The 25,686-nt window shown below is 27.3% G+C and overlaps 3 protein-coding genes across 9 annotated transcripts in view; 2 read left to right on the plus strand and 1 right to left on the minus strand.

Annotated features, from left to right (window-relative positions):
• The first annotated feature begins 9,177 nt into the window (after positions 1-9,177).
• LOC114120697 (uncharacterized) lies at positions 9,178-12,459 on the plus strand. Of its 6 annotated transcripts, none has more exons than XR_007604071.1 (7): positions 9,178-9,410; positions 9,488-9,637; positions 9,704-9,853; positions 10,034-10,125; positions 10,200-10,378; positions 10,479-10,580; positions 12,073-12,459. XR_007604071.1 is itself a non-coding variant. In XM_050200837.1 (7 exons), exons 1-7 carry the CDS (start codon positions 9,407-9,409, stop codon positions 12,229-12,231), a joined length of 813 nt encoding a protein of 270 aa, XP_050056794.1. In that variant the 5' UTR covers positions 9,178-9,406; the 3' UTR covers positions 12,232-12,459. The 6 variants fall into 6 exon arrangements, 4 of the variants coding, with proteins under 4 accessions (XP_050056794.1, XP_027838490.2, XP_050056795.1 ...); XR_007604070.1 differs by having other exon boundaries at positions 10,223-10,415; XM_050200837.1 differs by having other exon boundaries at positions 10,223-10,378.
• A 4,630-nt stretch (positions 12,460-17,089) lies between these two features.
• On the plus strand, positions 17,090-21,801 carry LOC114120780 (U3 small nucleolar RNA-associated protein 6 homolog). The gene is made up of 9 exons (XM_027982808.2): positions 17,090-17,365; positions 17,493-17,610; positions 17,682-17,822; positions 18,051-18,294; positions 18,402-18,567; positions 20,421-20,522; positions 20,596-20,791; positions 20,863-21,352; positions 21,425-21,801. Exons 1-9 carry the CDS (start codon positions 17,280-17,282, stop codon positions 21,589-21,591), a joined length of 1,710 nt encoding a protein of 569 aa, XP_027838609.1. The 5' UTR covers positions 17,090-17,279; the 3' UTR covers positions 21,592-21,801.
• Positions 21,589-25,686, minus strand: part of LOC114120785 (uncharacterized) — a 28,987-nt gene continuing 24,889 nt past the window's right edge. Inside the window, exons 11-17 of one of the 2 annotated variants that reach the window (XM_050201067.1) lie at positions 25,321-25,440; positions 24,476-24,653; positions 23,428-24,002; positions 22,236-22,441; positions 22,060-22,174; positions 21,825-21,981; positions 21,589-21,765 (exon numbers count right to left, since the gene is read on the minus strand). In XM_050201067.1, the coding sequence (XP_050057024.1) occupies positions 21,678-21,765; positions 21,825-21,981; positions 22,060-22,174; positions 22,236-22,441; positions 23,428-24,002; positions 24,476-24,653; positions 25,321-25,440 (1,439 nt within the window). In that variant the 3' untranslated portion in view covers positions 21,589-21,677. Of the gene's footprint in view, positions 21,766-21,824; positions 21,982-22,059; positions 22,175-22,235; positions 22,490-23,427; positions 24,003-24,475; positions 24,654-25,320; positions 25,441-25,686 lie in introns of both variants that reach the window. The other variant, XM_050201066.1, reaches the window with a different exon arrangement.

A 25,686-nucleotide genomic window follows, 5' to 3' on the forward strand; every position in this document is an offset into this window, starting at 1 on the left:
CTATGTTTTATATTCGTAAGATGGAGACAGCAAATTAATGCAGGTATGATGTCTCTAAACAAAAAAGACCAAAGAAGGCAAGTTAACTAAGTTAAATTTTCTATTTTACACACAGTTACAAAAATGTTTACAACCGCTAAAATACAACTCAACATTCAAAGTTTCTAAAATCGAAATATTATATTATTGCTAAACAGATACTTTGTAGAAACTTATCTTAGGGTTTTTTTTTTTTTTTAATAGTACTGACAATATATACTTACCAAAATCCTATATATTATTACGTATGCCATGAAATAGTCCTCGAAACTGCATTGATATAATATACCTATTGTGCCACTTCAGTTTCGCGAACTATTCATTGGAAACTCGCACGCATTATGAATAGATTTTTATCAATCTTCACGCTCACGCCTTTAGCAGACGTGTTGTGCTCATCGTTTATTATTATCATCGTTACGGTTAAATAAATATATTTTTTAGAGTGTGAATGGAAAATATTAATTTTTGTTTTGTTTTTTTTTTTTTAACTTAATTCGAATACCTATATGTTTCTTTCGTATTTATTGTTGTGGCGTGATTTATTAGAATACATTACTTAGATATAATAGAATATTATCATTTAAATTTAAAGTTCTGTAGTTATGTGATATTAGCAAATATTATAACTTATAATAATTTATATGCTAAAAGGTTTCGTCGAATTTTTTCTGTATAATTTCGTATTATTTTATTGAAATTATTTTGGTGAAGTATTTAATTATAAATTTATACGTAAATAATTGTCTACCATCACGTAATATTCATGGGAAACTGAAAAATATGTCCATCACTGAACGAACTGTCTCATGATGGACCGGAGCTAAGACCATTTCAGTATTTTTATCTGTACTTACTACTTATTGTATAAAATATATTATAATTTTAGAGACAAATTTTCCGATGCAGCTATCAAAATATAATTCACGACTTCAGGTAAAAACGTACATCAGTAAGAATCTTCACGTGCAGATACAAGGGTATGTTTTAGGAGTTCAACCCCTCCCCAAATTTCAAAAACATATCAAGTATATTTAATAGAGTAAAAGTGATTTCTGCAGTCAGTAAACTTCTAAGTATGAAATCATGACCTTTTTAAGTGGAGTAAATCAAATTTGAAACATTTAATAATTTTTTTTTTTTTGTCATTGCCCGATTGCCCTTATATGATATGTGACCACAACAAATATTTACAAATAAAAATATAATGTACAAATTTAATACAATTTCTATACGTCGTCAAATGTTTGTAAGTACCTACTACCTAGTACCTATACTAGTATGTGTACGTGCCGCGAGCATTCGATAATGGTTAATAAACGTGCAAGTAAACAATCGCCGAAAACTACTACCTATAGTTCCTACGCATAGCGCCTGCAGCGTGCTACCACGCACCAATCGGTAATTTCTGGATCAACTCCAAGGAATTTGGTATTGATGCCCCTGAGAAATCATAGGATAAAAATATTTGCTTCAGATAAATATCAACTATAAATCAAATATTAAAAATAAATTTTTTGTTTTGTGTTAAACTGTTAAAGTAGACTGCAGTAAAATGACAATTAATCAAAAATAGAATTATATCCATTTAAAAACTATAACGTCTATGATCTATATGACTTTATTCTGTCACTTTAACATTTTAACCAGATACTCATTAGGATAACAATAAAATTATTAGAGTATTAAAACACTAAACAGTAATTGACGATATATTTAATATTACATAAAGCATAAGAGTATACTCCTCCGATCGTGGTTAGTGGAAAACAGTCAACTTAGGTATTATCCTCACAACATAATGATGTTGATTATAATAATCATGATCATGAAAAAAAATTGTATCCATGTTTTAAATATTAAATACAATGTACTATGTAGATACTTACAAATAATAAATATAATATTATACATTAATATTGTACGAATAATGTCCGATTAAATGTAAATCCACGTCTTAGGATAGATCTATGATAGATCATAGATTCTATGTGGTATTTTAGAAGACGTATTTTCAGGGAGGGTGGTTTTGCTTAGGTACATGACGACTGGTAATATCAACATAAACATGTTATCTTCTGTGATGAAGCTATGACTAAATGTATCTTTATTGACCAACTGCTTTCATTAGCGACTCTAGACGCTGTACGGGGCAATGTACAGCCTTCAGTCTAGAATTTGTTGGACGCGGTTTCACGTAATATGTCATCAGAGTGCAATTAAATAACTACAATAATAACAAAATAACACTCGACAATAAAATATGTTATAATAAAATCGTTATAAATATGGCAAATTATAAAAAAAAATTTCCATATTGAAAATGGTAAGTTAGTGTAGGTGAAAACTTATTTGTTATATTTTAGGTACGTGATACTCTCGAAATTCCTTTATTCGCCATTGATGGACTTTTACTCTCAGATGCAATAGAAAAATAAACATTAAATACGACCCAGTAAAATTTAATACCTAATTCCGATATAGTGTCTTCTATACATTATAAGTTATGTTATAAATCCATTTTATTAGATAAAAAATTTGACTTAAATTTATGTACTTATTCCATTTGAATTACCTATATCTGAGGAACGGACGTAACATTCTTATTCAAAATATCGTTATAAAATCAAACGTGAAAAAATGATAAATGATTCATTTATAATATGGTAATTACGAATAAATGAAATTTATATTTATTTATCTATACAAAATACACAGATGTATGCTCAAAAATGATTACATTTTTCTCAATATTAATCCAACTAACTTATCGATTTTCAACATATTTTTTTAGAATGTCATCATACATAAAACTATAATTATAATTTATTAACTATATATTATACATTTATACATTGTGTATAGTAAAATATTTTTAAAGAAATAAAATATAAGTTTAAAAACTATGAAATATGGAATTAGGTATTAAAGTTTTATATATTTTATATAATATTATATATGTATTTAAATTAACTTCAATGGAAAACGTCCGTATGGACTGTACAGTATATAAATTCAAATATTTTAATATATTACTTTTAATAGATGTAAACTTATCAAATATAACGTCCATATAAGAAAAAAAATTTTTATTCTATAAAAGCTTATGAAAATAAAAAATAAAATATATTCCTGACATTATTTATTATTTTAGTCAACTATAACTGTAATTGATACTAAAATGTACTTGGATTTCTTATTAACTTATAGAAATAAAAACAATTTAATGTATGTAATAATACCTAATATCTTATAATAATAGTACAATCATTATCATCGAATTCTCAAAGATGCTATTCCGGTACTGCCAGTACTAGATTTAGTAAGTTATAATGAGTAGGTATATGTTGTGTGTGTGTGTGTGTGTGTATGTATGTATCTATGTTTATTAAAAGGTTGTAAAAGATAATTTAGTAAATATCAGATTTAGACTTCTAGTCATCAATATTATAATACTTGAATATTTTTGTAAGATGAATTATTGATGAATTAATTGTTTGTTTATTTTACAATAAATCTGTAGTATATTAGTAATAATTTTCTAAATAGTAAATGGTAAATTGTGTTACATTTCTCAATAAGATTCCGGTCGTTTATAACACATTTATAAATAATTGTATAAAGATAAAATTTATCTCTCTAAAATACCTACTTAAAATGTTAATTATTTAAATATTACAGTCATGTTATTCAGCTTCAATTATAGTTGATACATTTTATAGGAAATTCAATCGATTTTTACAAAATTATTAAATTATAAATAGTTTTTGGAATATACTTTTACGGCACAAGGCCGACTCGATGGAAAAAAAATAGTTATCTTACCTATTATAACTATAAAAACATTAATTCAGATTTTTATGACCACAAAAACTGTCCAGTGTATGTAACGGATCTGATACTAGATTTTATTACAGATAATGTACCTATGCGGCATTTTCATCATATAATATCATATTAAAAAAAAAAAAGTAGACAAAATAATATTAATAAATCATAAGTCATACAAGAGACCAGTTAGCCGTTTATACAATGTAATAAATATTTTTAATTGGGCTCTTTTATACTTTATAATAATAAATATATATATATATATATATATATATATATATATATATATATAATATATATATATATATATAGGTACTGCAGTCTGAGTATCTAAATTGCTATACCTATAGGCTATAGAATTCTAAAAGTTGAGTACGTTATAACTTATAAGTATTACGTTTCCTGGATTTTTTAAAAATTTAAATATTTAAAGGGTTATTAGCAATGCAAACCAGTTGTATCTGTATATATAAATATATTTTATGCTTTTAATTTATACTCAATTAACTACACTGTCTGGCTAAGACGAAGAACCGATAAGCTTAATATTTTAGATATATATTTACTAGAGATATTAATTTAATACTTTGATAATAAAATATTTTTACTTTTTAGATTATGTTTCCTGCAGTAATTTATTATTTTTAAATTGAACACGAATATTATGAAAACAGCAGGTACATATAATTACAATTTAATTAAATGTTTTCGTTTAAAATATAAGAACAATAAAATATAATTAGGTAGTTGAATATTTTTATGAGTAAGCAGATATAAGTAATAAAATTGATTAATTTTTAGATTTGTTACTCTATCACATACTTATTTTATTTCCAGTTACTCCCTATTACTCATCGATGTTATTGAAGCCAAATCATAAATAATGGGCTACTATTTTTTTTTTTAAATTCCATTAGTGTTAATCATTAGCTACACTTATTAGGAAACTAATAACCCGTGAAAAATTAGGAATGTACATTATACCGAATAACACTATAACATATATAAGGACAAATTAATTATCAGAGTTATAAAATTCGTACACTTTTTACTTGATTAAATATTTAAAATACTTTAACTCAAAAAATAATTAAAAATTCATACAATTTTAGATATATTTATGTAAACTATACTATAGTCTATAAGTATTGATTTAAGTATAACTTATATAAAATAACATTAATATATAGGTACTATGTATCGAAGATCCCACGTGGACTGTAAAAGTTGGGAAAAAGAAGAAGAAGAAGAAGAAGAAGAATATGTTATTGTGATGTAGGTAAGTACAATAATAATATGTTAGTAGATACTAGATATTTATTAAACGCACAAATTTTATTTACGTTTTAAAATATATTGTTTTTTCATATTTCGTTCATTACATTTTAAGATAAGTTACTTATATTATGTGCATTATAACTTATAAGTTTTAAGTATCAAAATTATATTAAAGGTAACTCAATTCGTCCACAATTTTTGTTAGTATGCAAACAAAATAATTTTCCCTAGCACTTTTATGGATTCTGAAGGATCATGAAGAAACTGGTTTACCGATTTGAAATTGGATGTGTAATGACTAATGAGGGTTTTTAAAGAACTGACCAGTTGGCCGTGACGGAGAAATCAGGCGAGCGAACAAGAAAATGTCGTTTATAGTGCCCTGCGCACGTATTGGATTACCGTATTTTATAAATAAATGTAAAGGCTTTTATCACTGTTTAATTCTAATGTACTTACTGAATAATAGTTATTCTCATACACCAATCTTCGACGGAGTCAGTAAATTGCGTCCCCAAAAATTGGCCAGAGTCGTATTCTATATAAATTGCAGCCCGTGTACTTTTAAGACATACGTAGGTAAATTGCTGCCTGGGATAATCCGATTTCCGGTCGTCTGTACAATATAAGTATAAGTATTAATATTATCTTTAATATTGTCGATCTAGATAATATGCTAATTTACATAGTATTACTAGCAGACTGTGTGCGTTTGATCAAAGCTCTTATCCACGAGTTTTTATGTTGCTCTACAGTTTACTAGTGTGTATTTTTAAATTTAATAAAAATGAACGTTATGAAAAATGAAAGGAATAATACGTTGAAAATGTAAACGAAAATGTAAAATGTAAATGAAACGTTTATGGTTTCAAATTTCGTTTTCACAAATTACTAAACAATAATATTCAATGTTAGTGTTGCATAGTTAAAAACATGTAAATGTGTTTTTGAAATTTTAATGATAATAGATAGTTTCAAAGATCACTATCATTTACACAAATCGGAACCAATGATAAATCAACTGAAACTTAACAACAATCTAAAAAAAAAGCCATTGATATAATTCACGTATGTATAAAATAAATTATACAGGCCGCAATTTACATAAAAAATTTGAAATGAAATGCAATTATAGCGACTCATCTTAGCCATCATATTTCTTTGGGATTTCGACGGTTACCCGTATTTAAATTTGGTATTATTTATAGTGGTATAATAATATTATACTATAGGTAATGTATTATATAATATATACTGGCGTTATTCAGTTCACTTTTCTGCCATATTATTATACGAATACGAATACATATAATGGCAAGTATAAAGTCACGTGAATATTATAATATAGGTATGTATGCTGTAAAACCAATAATCATTATTGTACCTATACACATTGTAACTGTTATAAGACTATCGGTCAATATAATATTATACATACAAATATCAGTGGCACAAACAGGAATTTTTCTAGAAAGGGATCCAACAGAATAAACCATCTTAATTTTTATAAACATTATATGTTTTTATTAACAATATATTTTTTAATTAGTATTATTATTTTAAATATTAAATAAGTACTATTATAGACATTTTACAAAGAAAAATAATAAGCGTGTTTTATTTATTAATTTACTATTACATTATGAGTCAAGAGGAGGGGGAGGATCCGGACCCGGATATAACTCCCTGGTTGCACCAGTGATAAATATGTGTGCATATAGACTGTACATTTCAACCGGGTGATATTATTATTATTATATTATACTAAATAATATTTCGGAAGTATTGACTACATCTAATAAAATTAATGTCCGTCGAGCTTCAATGCCTATACGCATTATTACTGTTCTCTAAACGAGAGACGGCGATTCGTTTCTACAGATCATAGCATACGATAATACGAGAATTACACATTTTAGAACGTTAAAGATCTAGTCTTAAGCTTCAAGATTTAAAATACAATACAATACAAATACAAATTTTTTACGACTTTTGTTCGATGAGTGCCTACTTTACTGATTTTCAATGTGTGTATACGAGATACACCATTTGATGAAATTTATCGTACATAGGGTGGAACATTGTGGGAGATAAGAATTATAAGTGTGTTTGCCTTTACTGTTATATAATATTATGCTACTTAGTATTCACTGGCTGTAAAATATGGAGAAAACGATAATACACTATAGTTATAACTTATATTTGTAGCACGTAAATATTATAATGTCATGTGGACAACATCGCACCAGAAAAAACCGTTGTATAGCTATATACAAGAATACTGTTAAACATCAATGCGATCGTCGCAAAATATGTAAATATATTATTTGTAACGCGTACCTGCCTAAATTATACAAAGATATAAATATAAATGTATATATATATATATGTATATAGAGAAAAATTTAAATATAGCTAGTACCTATGTATAATAATGCCATATTATATGTTTGTTTACAGTTAATAAGGATTTTTGTAATTCAATATAGGTTGAACTAATTTTAGTATAAAATAACATAATATAAGTTATAACTCATAGAAGTCAATACCAATGACGTACTAATAATAACGTAGAATAGAATAAATATACGTCTGTGTAATTTAACCTAACCCCAAGTACTTGCTACCAAAAAGACCCCAAGTACCTACTTGCAATCAAAAGTACCCCAAGTACTTGCTATCAACTGAAAGTTGGAGAAGGTTGAGGTATTCATATACCTAGGCTTTAACATAAATATCTACAACAATATGCATGAAGAGATCAATGATCGAATAGCATGCGGTAATCGATGCTACTATTGTATTTATTAAATTACTGAAATAAAAACTACTATCACACGACTCAAAGATACTATTGTAGTGGTACCTATTAGTGGTAGTTCAGTAGTTGCTGTGGAGCTATAGATCAATAGTCACAATGTATGCGAGTGAAACTTGGTCACTGACCAAAGAATATCTCTTTCCCACACGCTTAATTACCTTCGAAAAAAAGGTACTGAGGAATATATACGGCCCGATATATATAATGCAGAAATTATATAATGGTAGCGATGGCTCTTAGAGGGCTGAAAAGCTGATGAAAAAGAAGAAAAACTGGAAATTATATCCTAGGCTGACAAATCATCTTCGTTCAGAATCGATTTTCGTATACAATCATGATACCTATAATTGGATTCAAATTTAACACTTATAATATATAATAGTAATCCACGCGGCACCTCTAATGTACAGCAGAGCGGTACCCACTTTTTTATGTTTCATGTACAAAAATGTATTTCTTTAAAAGAAAAAAATCAAGTTTAATATGTATTTAACGACATTGCTCACTAATTGATATTGTAAAAATATCGTAAAATCTTGGGAACTTGCTCTTACTAACCTTTACAATTTAAAAATATCCATTTTCATGCATAATTTATTTTAAGCATATATAAGCATTGAAAATAGTTACCGTTTAAATAAATGAAACTACATAGTTAAATTATTTAAGAATGATATAATTTTTAAGTATGACACATTTTATTCAACGAAAATAGAAATATTGTACATTATAATATTAGAATACATACAATTTTAAATCATTCATCTATCATCTATCTCATATAAATGTATATGATTCAAGACAGTGAGTTGTCTATGAGCTGAGGTATTTGTATACCAAAACCGAGACACACCAATATAACCTTTGTGTTTTATATTTGTTATAATTTATTTTCCGTGTAAGTTAAATTATACGCCTAGTATTATAGTAAAGTAAAATTATAATATAAAAATAAATAAATAATAAAAATAATATTTATAAATACAACAATAATTTAAAATTTTCATTGTTGAACTTCTAAAAATGATTTTATATATTTTTTAATATTACATAATTTGCAGGATTTTAACGTCGTTAGTACACAACCTAGTAAAATCAATATTCTAGACAAATTAATGAACTTAATTTTATTCTATGAACACCCTGATGTTTTTTTATATTGTTCGTGTTGCTAAGCATATTATATTTACATTCATATTAGGTATGGATTCATTTCATTATTTCGCTTCGTCCGATAAACACTCCTATATAAACTACCAATATTTGTTTTTCCAATCTGTTAAATTAGAATTTATAACGTGATCATTTTTTTTTTTTTTTTTGTTAATTTACTTTTATATTTTATATTAAATTATTATATTTACAATTTACGAACAAGAAAAGCAAACCGGCACAGGATTTTAAGTGATCAGCTTCTTGGGTTGTTATATTATATAGATGTGTATTATATTATATAATTATATTTATTTTTATTTTTATTTTTCTAAAATGGATTAAAAACATAAGTCATTATTGTAGATAAAATGTCATTATCTGAAATCATGAAGTCAATAAAAAGATTGAATGTAAGAACACTGATAATTTCAAAACTGATCGATAAAAAAAAAAAAGAAAATATAGAATTAAAAATCAGTATTAATAAACTAAATACAAAAATACAAAAAAAAAGTTGACTAAAGCATAACATACAAAATATATTAGGCTAAAACTAATAAAGTAATTTTTTTTGTTTAGTTTTAATCAAAAAAAAGTTATTGAAAGAAATTAATAATATTGATAAACCGAAAAAAGAATACGAAGACGAATTCATGTATAAACTTTACAATAACAGAAAATTGGCATCAACTATTAATATTCAATTTGAAGAAATACAAAGATTAATAGGTAATAAAGTATACGAATAAAATTACATAGATTTAAATTTATGTATAACAATATGTAAATTATTACTTTTTGAAACTACCGCTCTAAATGTTATCCACCCTCCAGTCACCACTATTGTAATTTATAAGAATTGTTAAATATCTATATTATATTAATTATATATTTAATTTTTATTCATAGCTGAAAAAGACGACAAAACTGATTTTATGGATAAACAAATGAAAATTATTAACGAAAATAGTATCTACAAAAAAACTACACTGTTGTTAAAAGTATCTAATTATTTTAAATTATATTGCCACTACCAGCTATTTTTATAAGCATATAAATATTATCAAATAATTAGTTATAAATTAAACTAATTTGCAGAGATTAGAAAAAGAAAAGGAAGACGAATACTATAAGTTATCATGTAAAACTTTGATGATAAACGATATATTGTTTAATAAAATAAATGCTTCAAAAGCTAAGAAGTTAATTGAAAAAAACAAAATATTAAATGAAAAATATCATAATTTAAAAAAAGTAAAAAAAAAAAAAAAATAGCAATGTAAAGCCGATTGTAAATAATTTACACCTTAAGCATGTAAAATTGTATAAGAAATTTGAATTTATTCTTGTTTAGAAATTGAAAACAGTACTGAACAAAGTCGAAATATTTAAACACCAGTTCGTATCATATTTCGACGATACCTACGATAGTGTTGACAAAACAGAAATACTTAAGGTTAGTTCATTATTATTGGTTATTTAATCGCCAAAAATTTTAATTAGGCATATAGGTACTAAGTATAGATATTTTAGTTTTTTTTTAAAAAAGTAAAAACTGGCTCATTATAGAACAAATTACATTAAGATCCATTTAACCTCATACGACCAAATTAAGTAATTTACAAATTTCGATCTTTTGATGTTAAAAATTTAAAATACAATAAATGTAGGTTTCTTATGGTTTAACTAAATAAGAGGTGATTACATTTTTCAAATTTAATGATGGTTTAGGAGCGATTAATTTATTAGTTTTACAATTTGCAATTTTATTTTTTAACATTTTTAATAAAAACAGTTCCATCTACATCTTAACACTCTCTTAAATCAACTTATGAAAAACTTAATACATTAACTATTCCTGAAATCATTTTCGTCGCCTTAAGCGCCAATAGAGCAGAGACCATTCTTTTCTAAAGAACTGCCCTTAATCCAAAAAAATTAAATGAAATGAAATAAAAATAAAAATATTAAATAAATAAATAAATAATGAGTGTCATTATGATTGGCTTCTTCAATCAAGCTGCTCAATGTATTTATTTATTTTTTCTAGTTTTAGTTTATTACTTATAATTGTTGCGCGTACAGATTAATTAATAAAGAAGAAAAGAAACATTTTTAGATTTTTTTTTTTCAAATTTTTATTTTGTATGAAAAAAAACTTGAACATAATATATATAATCCCTCACGAGTTCTTATAATTTATGAATTAAAAAATTCCCATACTAAACAGTCACAATATTGTTTTATAAGACTTTGAAATTAAAATGTTTACGAAATTCACCAATATTTGTTAATTATTTAATAGCATAAAATACATAAGAATTTTAATATTTATACGTTATACCCAAGATTTAAAAATGTAATCAGAAGTTTCATTTAAGCTTTCCTTATCAAAATTAGTAAAATAATAAAAACTAGCGCAGTTTTACAAAAATATTTTATAAGTGTCCAAATTTTAAATTTTACAAAATTGAATACTTACATCTTAATAATAACAATTTATTATATCAAACGATTTTCTTATTTTCTTATACCTAATTCAAAAACGAATAAACCGTAAAAACTTTCAATTCTTGCCAAATTGTTATATTTACATTTTTATGTATGGCATAATTTAGCATTTACATTAGTAGGTACATTACAGTGACTTATTCAATGGCGAAGTATATTTGGCACCTTTTGTGTAGCAGAGTGGTTACCTACATCCCTGCTTTTCTTATATACATATGTATTACATACATTTTGCCTATCGTTGCCTATATAGTAAATGTAACTTACTAGTAAGTATACCTACGTATAAATATATATGTTTTTTTAGACTTTTATGAGCCATTTAGACTCTAAGCCGCCAAAATTTCTTCCTTCCATCATTCTCTATCATATAGCTGTTCCCAATAAATATATATCAATAATTTATTTCAACATTTTAACTTTTAATTATATTTTAGATTATAATATTAACCTTCAATCAATTAATTACTAATGGATATATGTGCTATTGGAAATCAAATGGTAAAATATTTAAAAACAATGCAGAGCTCTGGACAGTGCACAATCCATCTGGAATGCATATAAACCTCAATTTGCCGTTTAATCAGATTATTTGATCTGTTTCTACAAACCTTCTACTGCAGATGTTCAGAAACTGTCAGTTGTACCGTCTAAGTAACATGCCTTAAACGAAAATACAATTAAAAATAATTATTAGTCAGATGAATAGATGATGAAGATGATTGGTTTTAGTACCAATCATACGCATTGTGCTAATTATACGCTCTTTAAGTTTATTGTCCGTGTCAGTTGATGTGAAACAATAAATAATATTTAATTTTCAATTGTTTGCATTTTGCATACATTTTTTATTGACATTTATGACACGAACTACTTTTTTCAGCAACCATTAAACATAATTTATTAAAGCAGATATTGAGCACTATCATAGATTTTTATTTTATATCTACAACATTTTGCACAATTGAATTTACTATGATGTAAAATTGTAAACTCCCCTAAATTATTGTGAATTTTTCTGAAAACATACTGTAAGTATTAAACTTAAGTTAATTCCTCTGATAAAGGTAATTTAAGCTACATTTATATTTATTTATTTATTTATTTATTCATGTTGTATAAGATAAACACTTTTATTTTATCATCAATAAATAATAACAATCAAATAGTTGCTCAACAAAATATTACTATACATTTCATTACATAAGAACAGTTTCAGATTATTTGTATACACGGACACACAGTACCTATATTATAAACGTATACTTCAATATACATATGATAAAAATTCGTGTTACGCTTATGGACTTTTCCCTGTAGAGTAAAACAATTTCTTGTCCTCCCTTCTTCCAAAACAATATAATTAGCTACTATCTAAATTCTAAAGTAATGCCTACATCATGCAATTATTTAGATTAGGAAAGTACATGTTATGAGTTGTTCAATTTAAATAAAAAAATAAATTATCAACTACCATAAATCTGAAAATCGACAAACAACATCATGTAAAACACGACAAAGGTAATAAAATAACAAACTGAAAAAAATCAAATGTATTTTAACTTAAAATCGCAAATATCTTTTTAAGTCAGTTAAAATATCAAATTTATAAAAACCACAAAATATGTCATATATATAGCATAATTTTTATTCATGTATACAGTTGTAGACGCCACTTATAAAACTCACTTTAGGACCAACATAAAGTGAGTCTTATAACCAAATTTTTTGAAATGTATTTAGATCCTAACCTAACCTAACCATTCCAGACGATTTTTAGTCTAATAAGCGACTGAATCTTATATCTGCAAGTCTTAAAAACGGCATTCACTACTGTAGTACTATAAGAATATGATACTAGGTCGACAATTTTTGTTATCTACAGTAGTGAGTTAGATTACGAAATAACCACGATTATTATTATATTTGGTCTATGTCCTCTTAAGTATGAATACAGTCGTTTATAATATTAAGTACCTATCGTATAATAGTGTCAGTGTTGATTACTCATTTGTCTTTAGTATATTTTAATACTGACTCATGTAAAATTAATCTGATTAAAACCTATAAATAAATATACATTGGATATATTTTTTTCTGTTTTGGTATAACGTATGAGTGTATGACTATCCATTTCGTGTCTGCATTAAGAGCATTATTTCTATTATCTGAATGATATATTATATATAGTCCTACAAGCTATATAACAGTACATTTTCTACGATAGAATGTTATTGAATTTAGAGGTAGACATTCACATTTACACAAACGGTTACTATTATGGCTTTTCATTTAATTTTGACTTTAGGATGACCCATTGATACACGTATATACTATATATATATATATATAAATAATACAAATATATATGTTACACCTCGCCTCGTGTGCGCAAAGTATAATCCGTCTATTCAGCAGTGCAATATAAATAATATATTATATGTGATAGGTATAATAATATAATATCCTATTATTATTACGTCGGGACGAAAAGGCCGAGAAACGATCTCTGGCCGTGCGTCGAGTCATTGCGCAATAATTGGATCCATTGATGTAGGATCACGACTACATTATATTGGCTGTACCACAGCAGGTACCTAGTACGGGGGCGATGTTACGCAATAATAGAATATACAATACGATGGCACCACAGCCAGGAATTAAGGGTGATTTCAAAAATGCCCGTATAATACTCACAATTGAATGCCGATTTCTACGGATGATGACCCTTAGATACGGATAACGTGTCCAGGTATACATTATACAACATCCGGACGGATATTGATGAAAAAAATAATGTCTATTTTCAATCTTATGCATTATAGTTCAAAGAATTATTTCATACGAAGAACGTGTATGCTTATACACGTATAGATACGTATAAAATCGCTTTGTTGTCTGGGAAAAAAAATGCCAAGTCGCATTATGTTGTATATAATATATGTATTTGTTCAGTAGAGACTGTATAAATAAGAGTTTAAGAGATAAAATTAGAAATTCAACTCCGTTATTGTATGCAATGAGAACGCGCAATACAAATAATATTGACCTGTGGAATATTCAATGTAAAAAGTCCAACAATAAAAAAAGACGCCAACGAGTTGATTCCCGACTATCGAATTGGTTCTTTGGTAACAGTTATCACCATTTTCGGCCAAAATGTACAATTTCCTTTTCAGCCACTGTTTCCAAAAGGCCAGCACCATTTTCATTAAAATTTACAATTATAATAACTTTACTGAACTTAGTATGATTGGGTATAGTTAAATTGCACTTCAGTTGATAAAAGGTAATGGTCGAAATGCACTTGGGCTCAAAAAAATATTTCAACAAAAATATCATGCATTCGAAGGAGGGTTAAACGTATAGAAAACACTCATTTTCTTTCTCACTTTTTTGTAGATTTGTAAATTTTTTTAGTATTTCACGTTTTTAATACATATTTGCCAAAAATAATAACATAAATATTTAAATATTTTGACTTTTTTATTGTATAAAAATCCGAGTCCTACTTATAAAAATTACCAGCATTGTAAAACCAATACATTTATTGATCCACAATGAATCTAAAATTAATGCGGTATACCATTACAATAAACATTTTTCACGAACTGTTAACTTAAAAATTAAAATTTGGCAGTAATTCATTTTTTAGATTCTGAACGGAGTGATGAATGTATTGATTTTACAATGATGTATGTTTTTTTTTTTGTGTCTGTGTACAGCATAACTAGTCGAAATAATGCTTCAATTTCAAACTTCGGGGGTGGTTTCCGATGGAAAAGTGAATATCCTTGGTTTAAAAAAAGGAAAAATTTTAAGTGCGTTTGAATTTTAAATTTTTACGAAATTGCGTAACGATAACGATTTATCCTCAAACGATTTTAAATATTTGTTATTATTCAAAAAGTATAAGTCGTAGATATTTGAAAATTTTACCAGTTATTTAGATTGGCATTTTCTTTACATGATTTAATTTTCAAAATATTTTGAGTTTTTTTGAGCTATTTATAGACAACTGAAATTTTAAATTTTTCTCAAAAATTTTTTTTGAAGTGTCGATAAAATTTTTTTGGCGGAGTCAAAATATTTGAAAAATTAATACAAAGTTCCTCATAGGTTATTCTTATAGCAATAAAAAAATTTTAAGAATACATAGGCACAATTTTTTTTTATTAGCATTTGAAGTTCAAATGTTGACAAAAACTCGTCAAAATCATGAATATTTGCAAATTATTTTGTAGTTCAAAATTCATAAAATTGTTTATATTTATATCTAACGTTAAATATTCTAGACTGACAAATCATCTCTGGTCAGAATCGTTTTTCGTATACAATGATACCTATCATTGCATTCAAATTTAACCTACCCTAGTCCGAGGTCCACCCCACCCCCTAATGTACAGCAGAGCGGTACCCACTTGCCGACTTTTTTTTAATTCTTAAACTAATTAACTTTTCCTTTTCAACTGTTTTTCTTCACTTTAATTAGAGTGTGTCTGTTTATTTTGTATACGCCTATGGAATTCTTTTTGAGATAGTTAAAATATATTTGGACGAGTGGAATATAATTTTGACTTAAGTTACCCGTGAAACGATTTACAATAATTTGTACTTCGTTCCAAAGTGAATGAAAATTTTCTCAAATTTTTGGTGAAATATCATAGTCATAAAATCTTAATAATATTATCTATTGAATCTCTGTACGTATGATAACTAATTGGAACAGTCGTCGATGGCAAGTTATTTTTATATTGAATCCCAAAAAAATTATTAGAAAACAATAAATACGATACATTTATTACTATCTTTAAAATTATAATTTATAAGTTAAAAACAATTATTAAAAAAAAAAAATTCCAAATAAATTAACGAATTTTATTGTTAGACGACTATTGTAATCACTGAAATATTTAATTAAGTTATTATTGCAAATCAAATTAAAAATAATGTTTTTAAGGAGACGAAATAGGCAACTAGTTATACATAAAAACATATTATGAAATTTAAATTTTTACAAGGGCTATAAATTAGTCTAACTATTAATAATATAAAATAGATTATTCTTCATTTCAAAATTGGATACTTATTTTACTATTAACTGTATGGAAATTTGTCATCACATATTGGTAACCAAGCAATTTGTTTATTATTAATAATAATAAAATGGTTATAGGTACTGAATGGTTATTCTCTTGTCACGGGGTGAACGTTGAATTTTTTTTCTGCTCATTATTTCTTTGATTACGCCACTGTTTCCTTTTGCCAACCAACTAGAAAATTATTATTTTACATTATTTAAATAATTTAAATTTTGTAAATCGAGCGGAAAAATACACAAGCACTCGATATTATTTTAGATTAGCTGATAAACCGATAATCATTTCAATTATTTGAGGTTATGTAACATAAAATGTGTACTGTGTGTGATTGTGCGACGTGAGTTTTCGAATGTTATTTTGATAGTTACTATAGTTAGTGTTGTTCACTGATTACTGTATAATTATTCTAAAATTTTGAAATTTGAGAATTAAAGTTCACTTAAGTATGATTGATTCATTTTAAAACTGTAAATTATATTTGGTTTAATTATACTGCTTTGAGTAAATATAGTCTATATTATATTCAGAATTAGTATCTTAAAATGGCAGAATTTGTACAACGACGCAAAGAGGAATTGATTGTTGAAGTTCCAGTACTTAATAGTCACTTTAAAAAATCTGTTGTGAAGTAAATAAAACTATTTTATAAAGCTTTAATACCAATTAAATATTTACCACTATTTACCTAATCAATATTATCTATTTTTATAAATGTGAATTGTATATATGCTTATGTTATCTTGTTTTGCCTGTAGAAATATATTGAATCAACGAGAAAAATTTGAATACAGATTAATGCGCCGAAACAAACAAAAGTCAGATTTTACTCTTTACATTTCATTTTTGAAAAACATTATCAAGAAAGTTCAGAAAGTAATAACTCAGTTTAATAATTTAAACATTTTACTGTCAATTTTATATTTTAATACAATTTTTTACATTAGATGGGTTCAACAAGTACTGAAACACTTAAACTTATTAATCAACATAATAACCGAATTATTGATCTTTATCGTGCATCTCTAAAATATTTCAAAGATGATGTATCCCTCTGGAAAGAATACATAAAATTTCTGATGAAATGTGTGAGTAAAGACATTTTTTTTACTAATTATTATTATTTACACTGTTTATAAACAAATATAAATATCTAATTAGCTGTTTCACGATTAAATGGGATACAATAAATAACAATTTTCATTCATATCTACTTTGCTAATAATTTAATGAATCTACAATAGATTACTTTTTGCTTCCTTAATTATTAATATTCAATTGAAATAATTTAAGACATTTTATTTTATATTTTTTAGAGACGATTAACATTGTTGCGAACAGTTTTGAACAGTGCCTTGTTATTACATGGTCACATTTCAGATTCACTGTATGTTTTTGCTATAAGACAAGAATTTGAAGATTTAAAAAATATCCAAAAAGCAAGAGAAATGTATACTGATGGATTACATGCACATAAGAATTCATCAAAATTATACTTTGAAGCCTTTAAATGTGAACTTGCTTATTCAGAAACACTTATTCAAAAGGTGTTGAAATCAGGTAATGCCTAGTTAAATGTACCATAATATTTTATTTAATAACTTCAATAAAATATATATTGTATAATGTATATTGATAACAATTGTATTAACAATTTTTTTTTACAGGAAAAGAGTTAAACCTAGAGGATCCTGCATTAAATGGATCTGTAGCCAAAGTAGTTTTTGAATCAGCTGTTGAAAATGTAAAAAATGATACTGATCTTTACTTTAAAATGTATGAAGAAGCTACTCAGTATAATTTTTCATTAGATTTATCAAAAGAAATCAAAAAGTAATATTTTCATCTATTATTAAAATTATTTAATTAATCTAAGCATTAACTTAATTCTAATTTTTAAGCTTACTATTTGCTGTCTTTATTGTTGTATAAATGCTCTTTTTATTTTGCATTTTGAAGTTAAACTCCTTAAACTAACTTTACTTTGTCCTGAAAGAGAACACACTAACTGTGTGTATACCCACACAATACCCTGTTATCATGAATGATAGAGCTATGACAGAATGTCGTGTGTGGATACACAGAAAAACTGGTTATCGTCAGGCTACGACATGTTTTCTCACTGGACAAAGTATAGATGTAATTATCATGATAAATAACAAAAATAGTTACCTAAGAATTAAGAAGTACATTAATGTTGTGCTTAAGCTTTTTTAAGTGTTTTAAATATTAGTATTTATTTATTATGAGTTTTAATTAGGACTCGTGCATTCATGCATTTGCGTATCATTCTTGATAAGTCGTATTTAATGCTAGATCACATAGAAATCCATTTTGAGGTACCATTCTTAAGTATGTGAAGTTTTATTTTGTATATATTTACAAACTTATACTTTTTTTTATTTTATTGGGCATATTTAAAGTATTTTAAATTTTTGGCCAAAATTTGATAAAAAAAAAAAAAAAAAATACAATCATTTATGTGTTTGCACTGTATAAAATTTATGGGAATTATCACAAAGCAAAATTATTAAAAATTATGCAGTAGTTATTATTTTAAGTTAGTATTCTAAAGTAATCATTCTGTTAATCAGTGTATCGGTCCCTCATAAGCAATTAGTAGAAAACATGTTGTATGAAATAGCCTTATTTTATTCATACTTTTATAATGATTTATTCTCGAGTCTCGACTATTTCAGCCGTTATAGTGACATAGTGCACACTGCACATGTGCTGTTCAGTTCATCAATATAGATAATAAAATATTCAAATATTATTTATTTCTTCTTTTTTTAATGCTTAAGTGCATAATTATTGTTTAAGCATTTTCTAGGATATGTACTTGCGAGCTCTGGTTATAATTATTTAGAAAGTTATAATATCTAAGAAACATTTTAACAAAAAGTTATAAATAGTTAATGAGACAATTTAAAAATATGAATTAAAGATACATGGGTAATTTATCATTAAAGAGTACAAAACACCATAATATAGTTCTTACGGTGTGGTAAAGATCTTCTCGAGGACATTCCCAAATTTGTTGCCCATTTTGTATTAAAATTTTGTTAAATGTTAAATATCCAATATAAAAATTATTAGACAGTGTGAGAACAGCTTAGAATCAAAATTATATTGTTATTATATATATGGCTTTAAACAATTGTAATTAATTTTTATCATTTTCTGAAGAACAGCAATCTAACTATTAATGTGCTTAAATGAATTATGCACCCTAATGTGTGGTCCCTGACTTATAAATACAACATGTAAATTCAGATTCAATTTAGTGACGTTAGCTTAAATGATAGAGTGAATAATTATCTAACCCGATCTAAAAGTAAGAATATAATCCGTGTCTATTTGCAGTTTTTTATGATATTTTAATTTTTAAGCAAGTTTATGAGTATTTGTATACTAATATACTAATATATTTTGCATCTTTCAAACTCAGTTAAAAATGTAAACATTGTTAAAACCAATGTGTAAGCGCAAATAATGTTCTTTTCTTTAAATTTGATAAAAGATAATTCACTCAAATATTAAAGTTAACTACACAATTGATTTTAATTAAAGCCAATTTGGTATGTTGTATATTTGAAAAACTGAGACAATACATGCGTGTAATGCTTATATGATGTCCTTCTCAGACAAAAATAACATTTTTGTATTATTTTATTTTCTTACAGTTTTATGTTGACTTCATTTAGCACGGATCCTAATTATTGGGATACTTTAGCTACTAATGAACTATCGAAGAATACTAAAAATACTGAAAAATTTAAAATTACGTATGAAATTATTTATAGATTATTAAAGTGTAAACATTTGTTTATGTTGTTACTCATGTTTAATTTTTTTTAGAAAATGCCTTGATAGGTATAATGCTGCATTATCAGTTGTTGATACAGATGAGATGTGGGATAAGTATTTGACCACTATATTAAAAATAACAGCCGATACAAAAAATACAGAAGTTTATAAGAGAAATTTACTTAGACAATCGATGTATAATGCTCATAAGAAAAATAAATTGAAACCAAAACATTATATTGCATGGGTAAGACATTTAAATTATACTTGTATGATACTTTGCATTTATTTTACTATTTTTCCCCCTTTTTTGTTTAGATAAACAAGTCGAAAAGTTCTATGACCAAGGAAATTTTAGATTTGGCCATCGAAACATATCCAGATGACACAAGCATCTTAGAACTTAATATAAAAAATAATTTGACCGATACAGATGAACTAATTGCTTACGAGTTATTTAAGAATAACTCTAATAAAATTTCTCCTAATTTATGGCTTACAATTGTTGAACATTTTTCAAATAAAATACAGATCAATGATATCTTCGATATGATATTTGGAGATAAATCTGTTTGTTCTAATGAAGTTAAACAAAAACTTGGAAATGAATATCTCTTGTGGTTAAGCAAAAACAAATCGTTGGATGATGCTCGTAGTGCATATAACAAATTGATCATAAGCAATAGTTGTGATGCAAGTCTGTGCAAGACTATAGTAACTCTGGAAACTGAGCAACAGAAAGTAGACATCAACAAAACCAGGCAGCATTTTACATTAGCGTGCATGCAGTTTGGTAAAACAAATATTGGTTAGTTAACACTATTTAATTATTTTTGTTTTATTATTGTTACTGTTTTTGATTATTATTTTTTATTTATAGATTTGTGGATGGAACGAATTTACTTTGAGATGAAATATGGATCACCGAAACTTGTTTCCAGCACATATCATCAAGCATTAACGACTTTGAATAATGAGGAATCTGATCAATTTGTTGAACAATATTCATCAAATGCTTCTACATTTAAAACAATTTGTAAAATATGATGGTTAAATAATGCTTAAATTTTAATAAAAGATTTTATAAAGTATAAGATTATGGTTTGAAGGCAATTCATTCATAACAATAATGTTTATAATCGTTGATATAGAATTCTCTTATGAGTTCCATCTTTAATTTGTATTCCTTTGGATGTTTTTTTCATTATTTGTTTGCGCCATCTGAAAATTTTTAACCAATATATTTTATTACTTTTATGTTTTTATTTATACTTTATTACCTGTTAAATATATAAGCACAGCACCAAGTGCCAACACATAAAGCTGAAATAAGTATTGTACAAATTGAAATTATCATTGTTGGTGAACTATTTTGGAATAATATTTTTATGATAGGATCTTGCATTATTTGGGTCCATCTGGTTGATAGTCCAATCACTTTAAATTTTAAATCATTTTTTAATCAATCAAATCAATTATTTATTGATAAACAGTTATTAGATAGATTTTACAAACCCTTAATTTCCATTGCATTAGTGACCCAGCTACTATTAATTTCAGTGCTCTTGACAACACATTTCCAAATACCTTGAAAATGTATATTTTCTATGGTTATTGTATCTACATCGATCTACAATATTAACAAGAATGAATTTATTGATTTATGTTATATTATTAAACATTAGTAATACCGATGCAAGAGAATTAACTCCATAATTTTTTATCACATAACTATCGTTTACGAGCCATTCTTGCGACAATCTGTTAAATAAATAACTCAATGTAGCAGCATTGCATTGCACTCTTACTACATCTCCGATGTATACGGAAATAGGTTTGTCGTTAATAGCCACGGCGAACAACTTCAACACAATCCTTTCAAAATTTGGTGGCTCTGCTACAAATGCATATACTCCTGAATTATAAACTGTGCACGAGCTTATGACTGTAATAGCCATTAAAAAAAAAAATCATTACCAATGTATAGAACAAATTTCTAACACCTTAAATCTTAATACATTGTTGTTACTATATTTTGTGACATATTAATTTTAATTTGTATTATATATGGTATACTTTTTATAGATTAAGTACCTACTTAGGTACCCCAGGTACCTGATTGAAATAAAACCACAAATAAAGTCAATTTTTTGTTGCAAAAAAAAACCGATCAACAATTACTGGTTGGTGAATAGTAATTAAATATTTTGACCACTAATTAATTGAATTATTCTATCTATGTTGTATCGATATAGATTGTATGTATATAATATCATATTATCGAAAGAAATGTATTAATTATTGTTTTTCGTTTAGATTTATTTATACCATTGTACCAAAACGTCCAAAACTGATTAATTTGGAACGCTCTTATCGAAGTGTATGCATGTAGGTACATTGAATTGCCTACTCGATCACGAATTCAGGAAATGGACTATTGTAAAATTAAAAAACAGCACGTGCAATGCAAACTTATTTCTAGTTACGTATTTGAGTATTAGTTAATATTGCTAACGGTGATTGTCAAACACAGATCAAAAGGACGCCACGTTGGGAAATCTTTAAAATGTTCTTCAGGCATGAAATTTAATGCATGACATGTGGTCAGATATAATCATACGCCGAAAACTAATTTCACCAAAAAGCAAATAGACTGCACAGTGACGCAACTAGAAAAAAAATTCGGGGGGGCGTTACATTAATACAATATAATACATCGTCAGGTGTACCGATGTGAAGGAGTACTGTGGCCTCGGAAAAATTACGGGGGGGGGTTCAACCCCTTAACCCCTTCCCTGGTTACGCCACTGGATAGACAACAGAATTCACAGACATTACAATTCATGATTACACTCCCATTATTTATATTAAAATGGCTTTTACCCAAAGCGCATCTGTCGGTTTCGTTATTTACGACCGTTGACTTGACGATCTTGCCGTTTCGCAGCCAATTGAACCTGGCGCGCGGCGAATCGGCCCGGATGGCGTCCACGGTCGTTGGGTCGCACGACAACGTCAACCGGTCGCCGACCGCGGCCACAGCGTTGTGTGGCCGGCCGGCCAATGATCGTCGCACAGCGGCCGCCGTCTTGTCGGACACCTGTCCGCACTCGTGTTGGTTGCACGCACCGACCGCGGTGACCGGCCCGGCGCACGGCCTGCCCGACACGTTTGGCCTGGGACTGTCGCATCGCCTGCTCCGCACTCCCGTCCCGCCGCCGCAAGATTTCGTGCACCGCTCCCACTCGCCCCACTCGCCCCATCCGCCATCCTTGGGCGGGCCGTCCACATCCGGCTGTCGCCTCCACGGATCGTCGCAGTTCACCGTCCACTCGGTCCGGCCGCCTCCTCGGTTGGCCACTGAAAAGTAACGAACCAGCAACGGTCGTTTCCGATCAATGGTCCAATGCCGCACGTGAACACCACCACAGTCCATTCGCAACACGCTTTCGTTCCAACTGCAAAATTATCGTAACTAGTCAAATTGTCAATTGACATAACTTTTTAGTGGCGTAATTATATGATAGGCTGGCATTTTAAACCTGAAAGTTTTCCCTGTGGGAGAGGGGCAAATAAAAATATTTTTTTCCTCGTATTATTTAAAAAAACCCCCGTATTTCCTGACTTCCTGTAATATTATACATATTTATACATAATACATATTGACGCGTATTGTAGACCTTATCGCATTATTCGGGTTACAAAAATGTATTTGTATTTGTATTTTGAATATCTCAAGGGCTACGAACACAAAGTAAAATTGTATGAATAAACAACATGAATCCAAAAATAAATAATTATTAATTTAATTTAATCGTTCAATAAAATAAGTTAATCGGCGAGGATAAAAATAACAAGTAATAACTGTTGATTATAGTATATTCTATAATCAATTATGGTAATAACTAATAACAAATTAACAAAGACCAACCTCAAAACGATTCTGGTCCAATTGCCGGCCGTGAAGATTGCACCGATTTTGGACTTATACTCTCCGAGCGATTTCTTCGGTCCTTTCGCTTCGTTCCACAATACCGCCCGATCACCGTCGATTTCCAGCACGTGCCTTTCGCTAAGTTTCCGGCTTGTTAATGCGATACATGTTACACCTGTAACAAATTGTAAATTCAATTATATAATTTACGTATATAATATTAAACTTCAAAGTAGATACGCACGTCTCGCCAGCATCGCTTATTTTAAAAATAATTCTTTTTGCTGAAGAGATGCACGAACACGCTGAACGGGTTTTGCTCGTAAATAAAACACGCATGAATTCCGGCGATAGTTGTCTAAAACCGTTATAAACATGTGATAAATGTTGGAAAATTTCGTCCAATAAACATGCAAATTAATATACTCAACAAAAAAAATGTTTAAATTGGCGGTGCTGGTAAAACGTCCGTTAAATAGATTTGGTGGTAAGCACAACGCGTGTTTGCTTCCCCTTATCATTTTACAAATAATCTCCACCCTAAAAAAATAAATCAGCTTTCGCATAAATAATTTGTTTTAAATTTCGTATTTTACATAGGTATTAAGCGGGAACGCCGAATTTTGTGATTGCTGCGTGACTACATGTAAAATCAATTATGATCGATTATGTATAAAAAAAAATTCTTGGTTTCTTCAACCACGCTGTTCAAAAAAGAAAAGAAAAAAATTCCCAAAGTATAGAACATTGATATTTTGTTGACAGACGATTAAAATTAGATCGATTGTGATATTTATTAAACATATATTATATAAGATATGTACCTAGTAGGTACTACATACCTGTATGTTTGACTCGAAAAATAATTTCGGGATTGGTATTTGTCAGACTTCTGTTTGACCGGACGTTTATCGGTAAAAAAACTGAAAAATTCTGAGACTCTGAACTATGAATGAGACAATCTACGACAAAATATTAAAAAAATTGTAAATTTGTATAATAAAACAAAACAAAAAAAAATACTATAATATAAACGTACCTAAGTATGGAACAATAGGAAATTAAAATATTTTCTAGCTAGTATTTAATGGAGATAATAAGTCTATGTAATTTTCATTTTTTTAAATTTTTTTTTTATTTTTCAAAATAATTTCAAAATATTTTTTTTTATTTTTTCAAATATATTTTCAAAATATTTTTTTTATTTT

This window comes from Aphis gossypii, chromosome 2, assembly GCF_020184175.1.
Source record: "Aphis gossypii isolate Hap1 chromosome 2, ASM2018417v2, whole genome shotgun sequence".
Taxonomy (NCBI): Eukaryota; Metazoa; Arthropoda; class Insecta; order Hemiptera; family Aphididae; genus Aphis; species Aphis gossypii.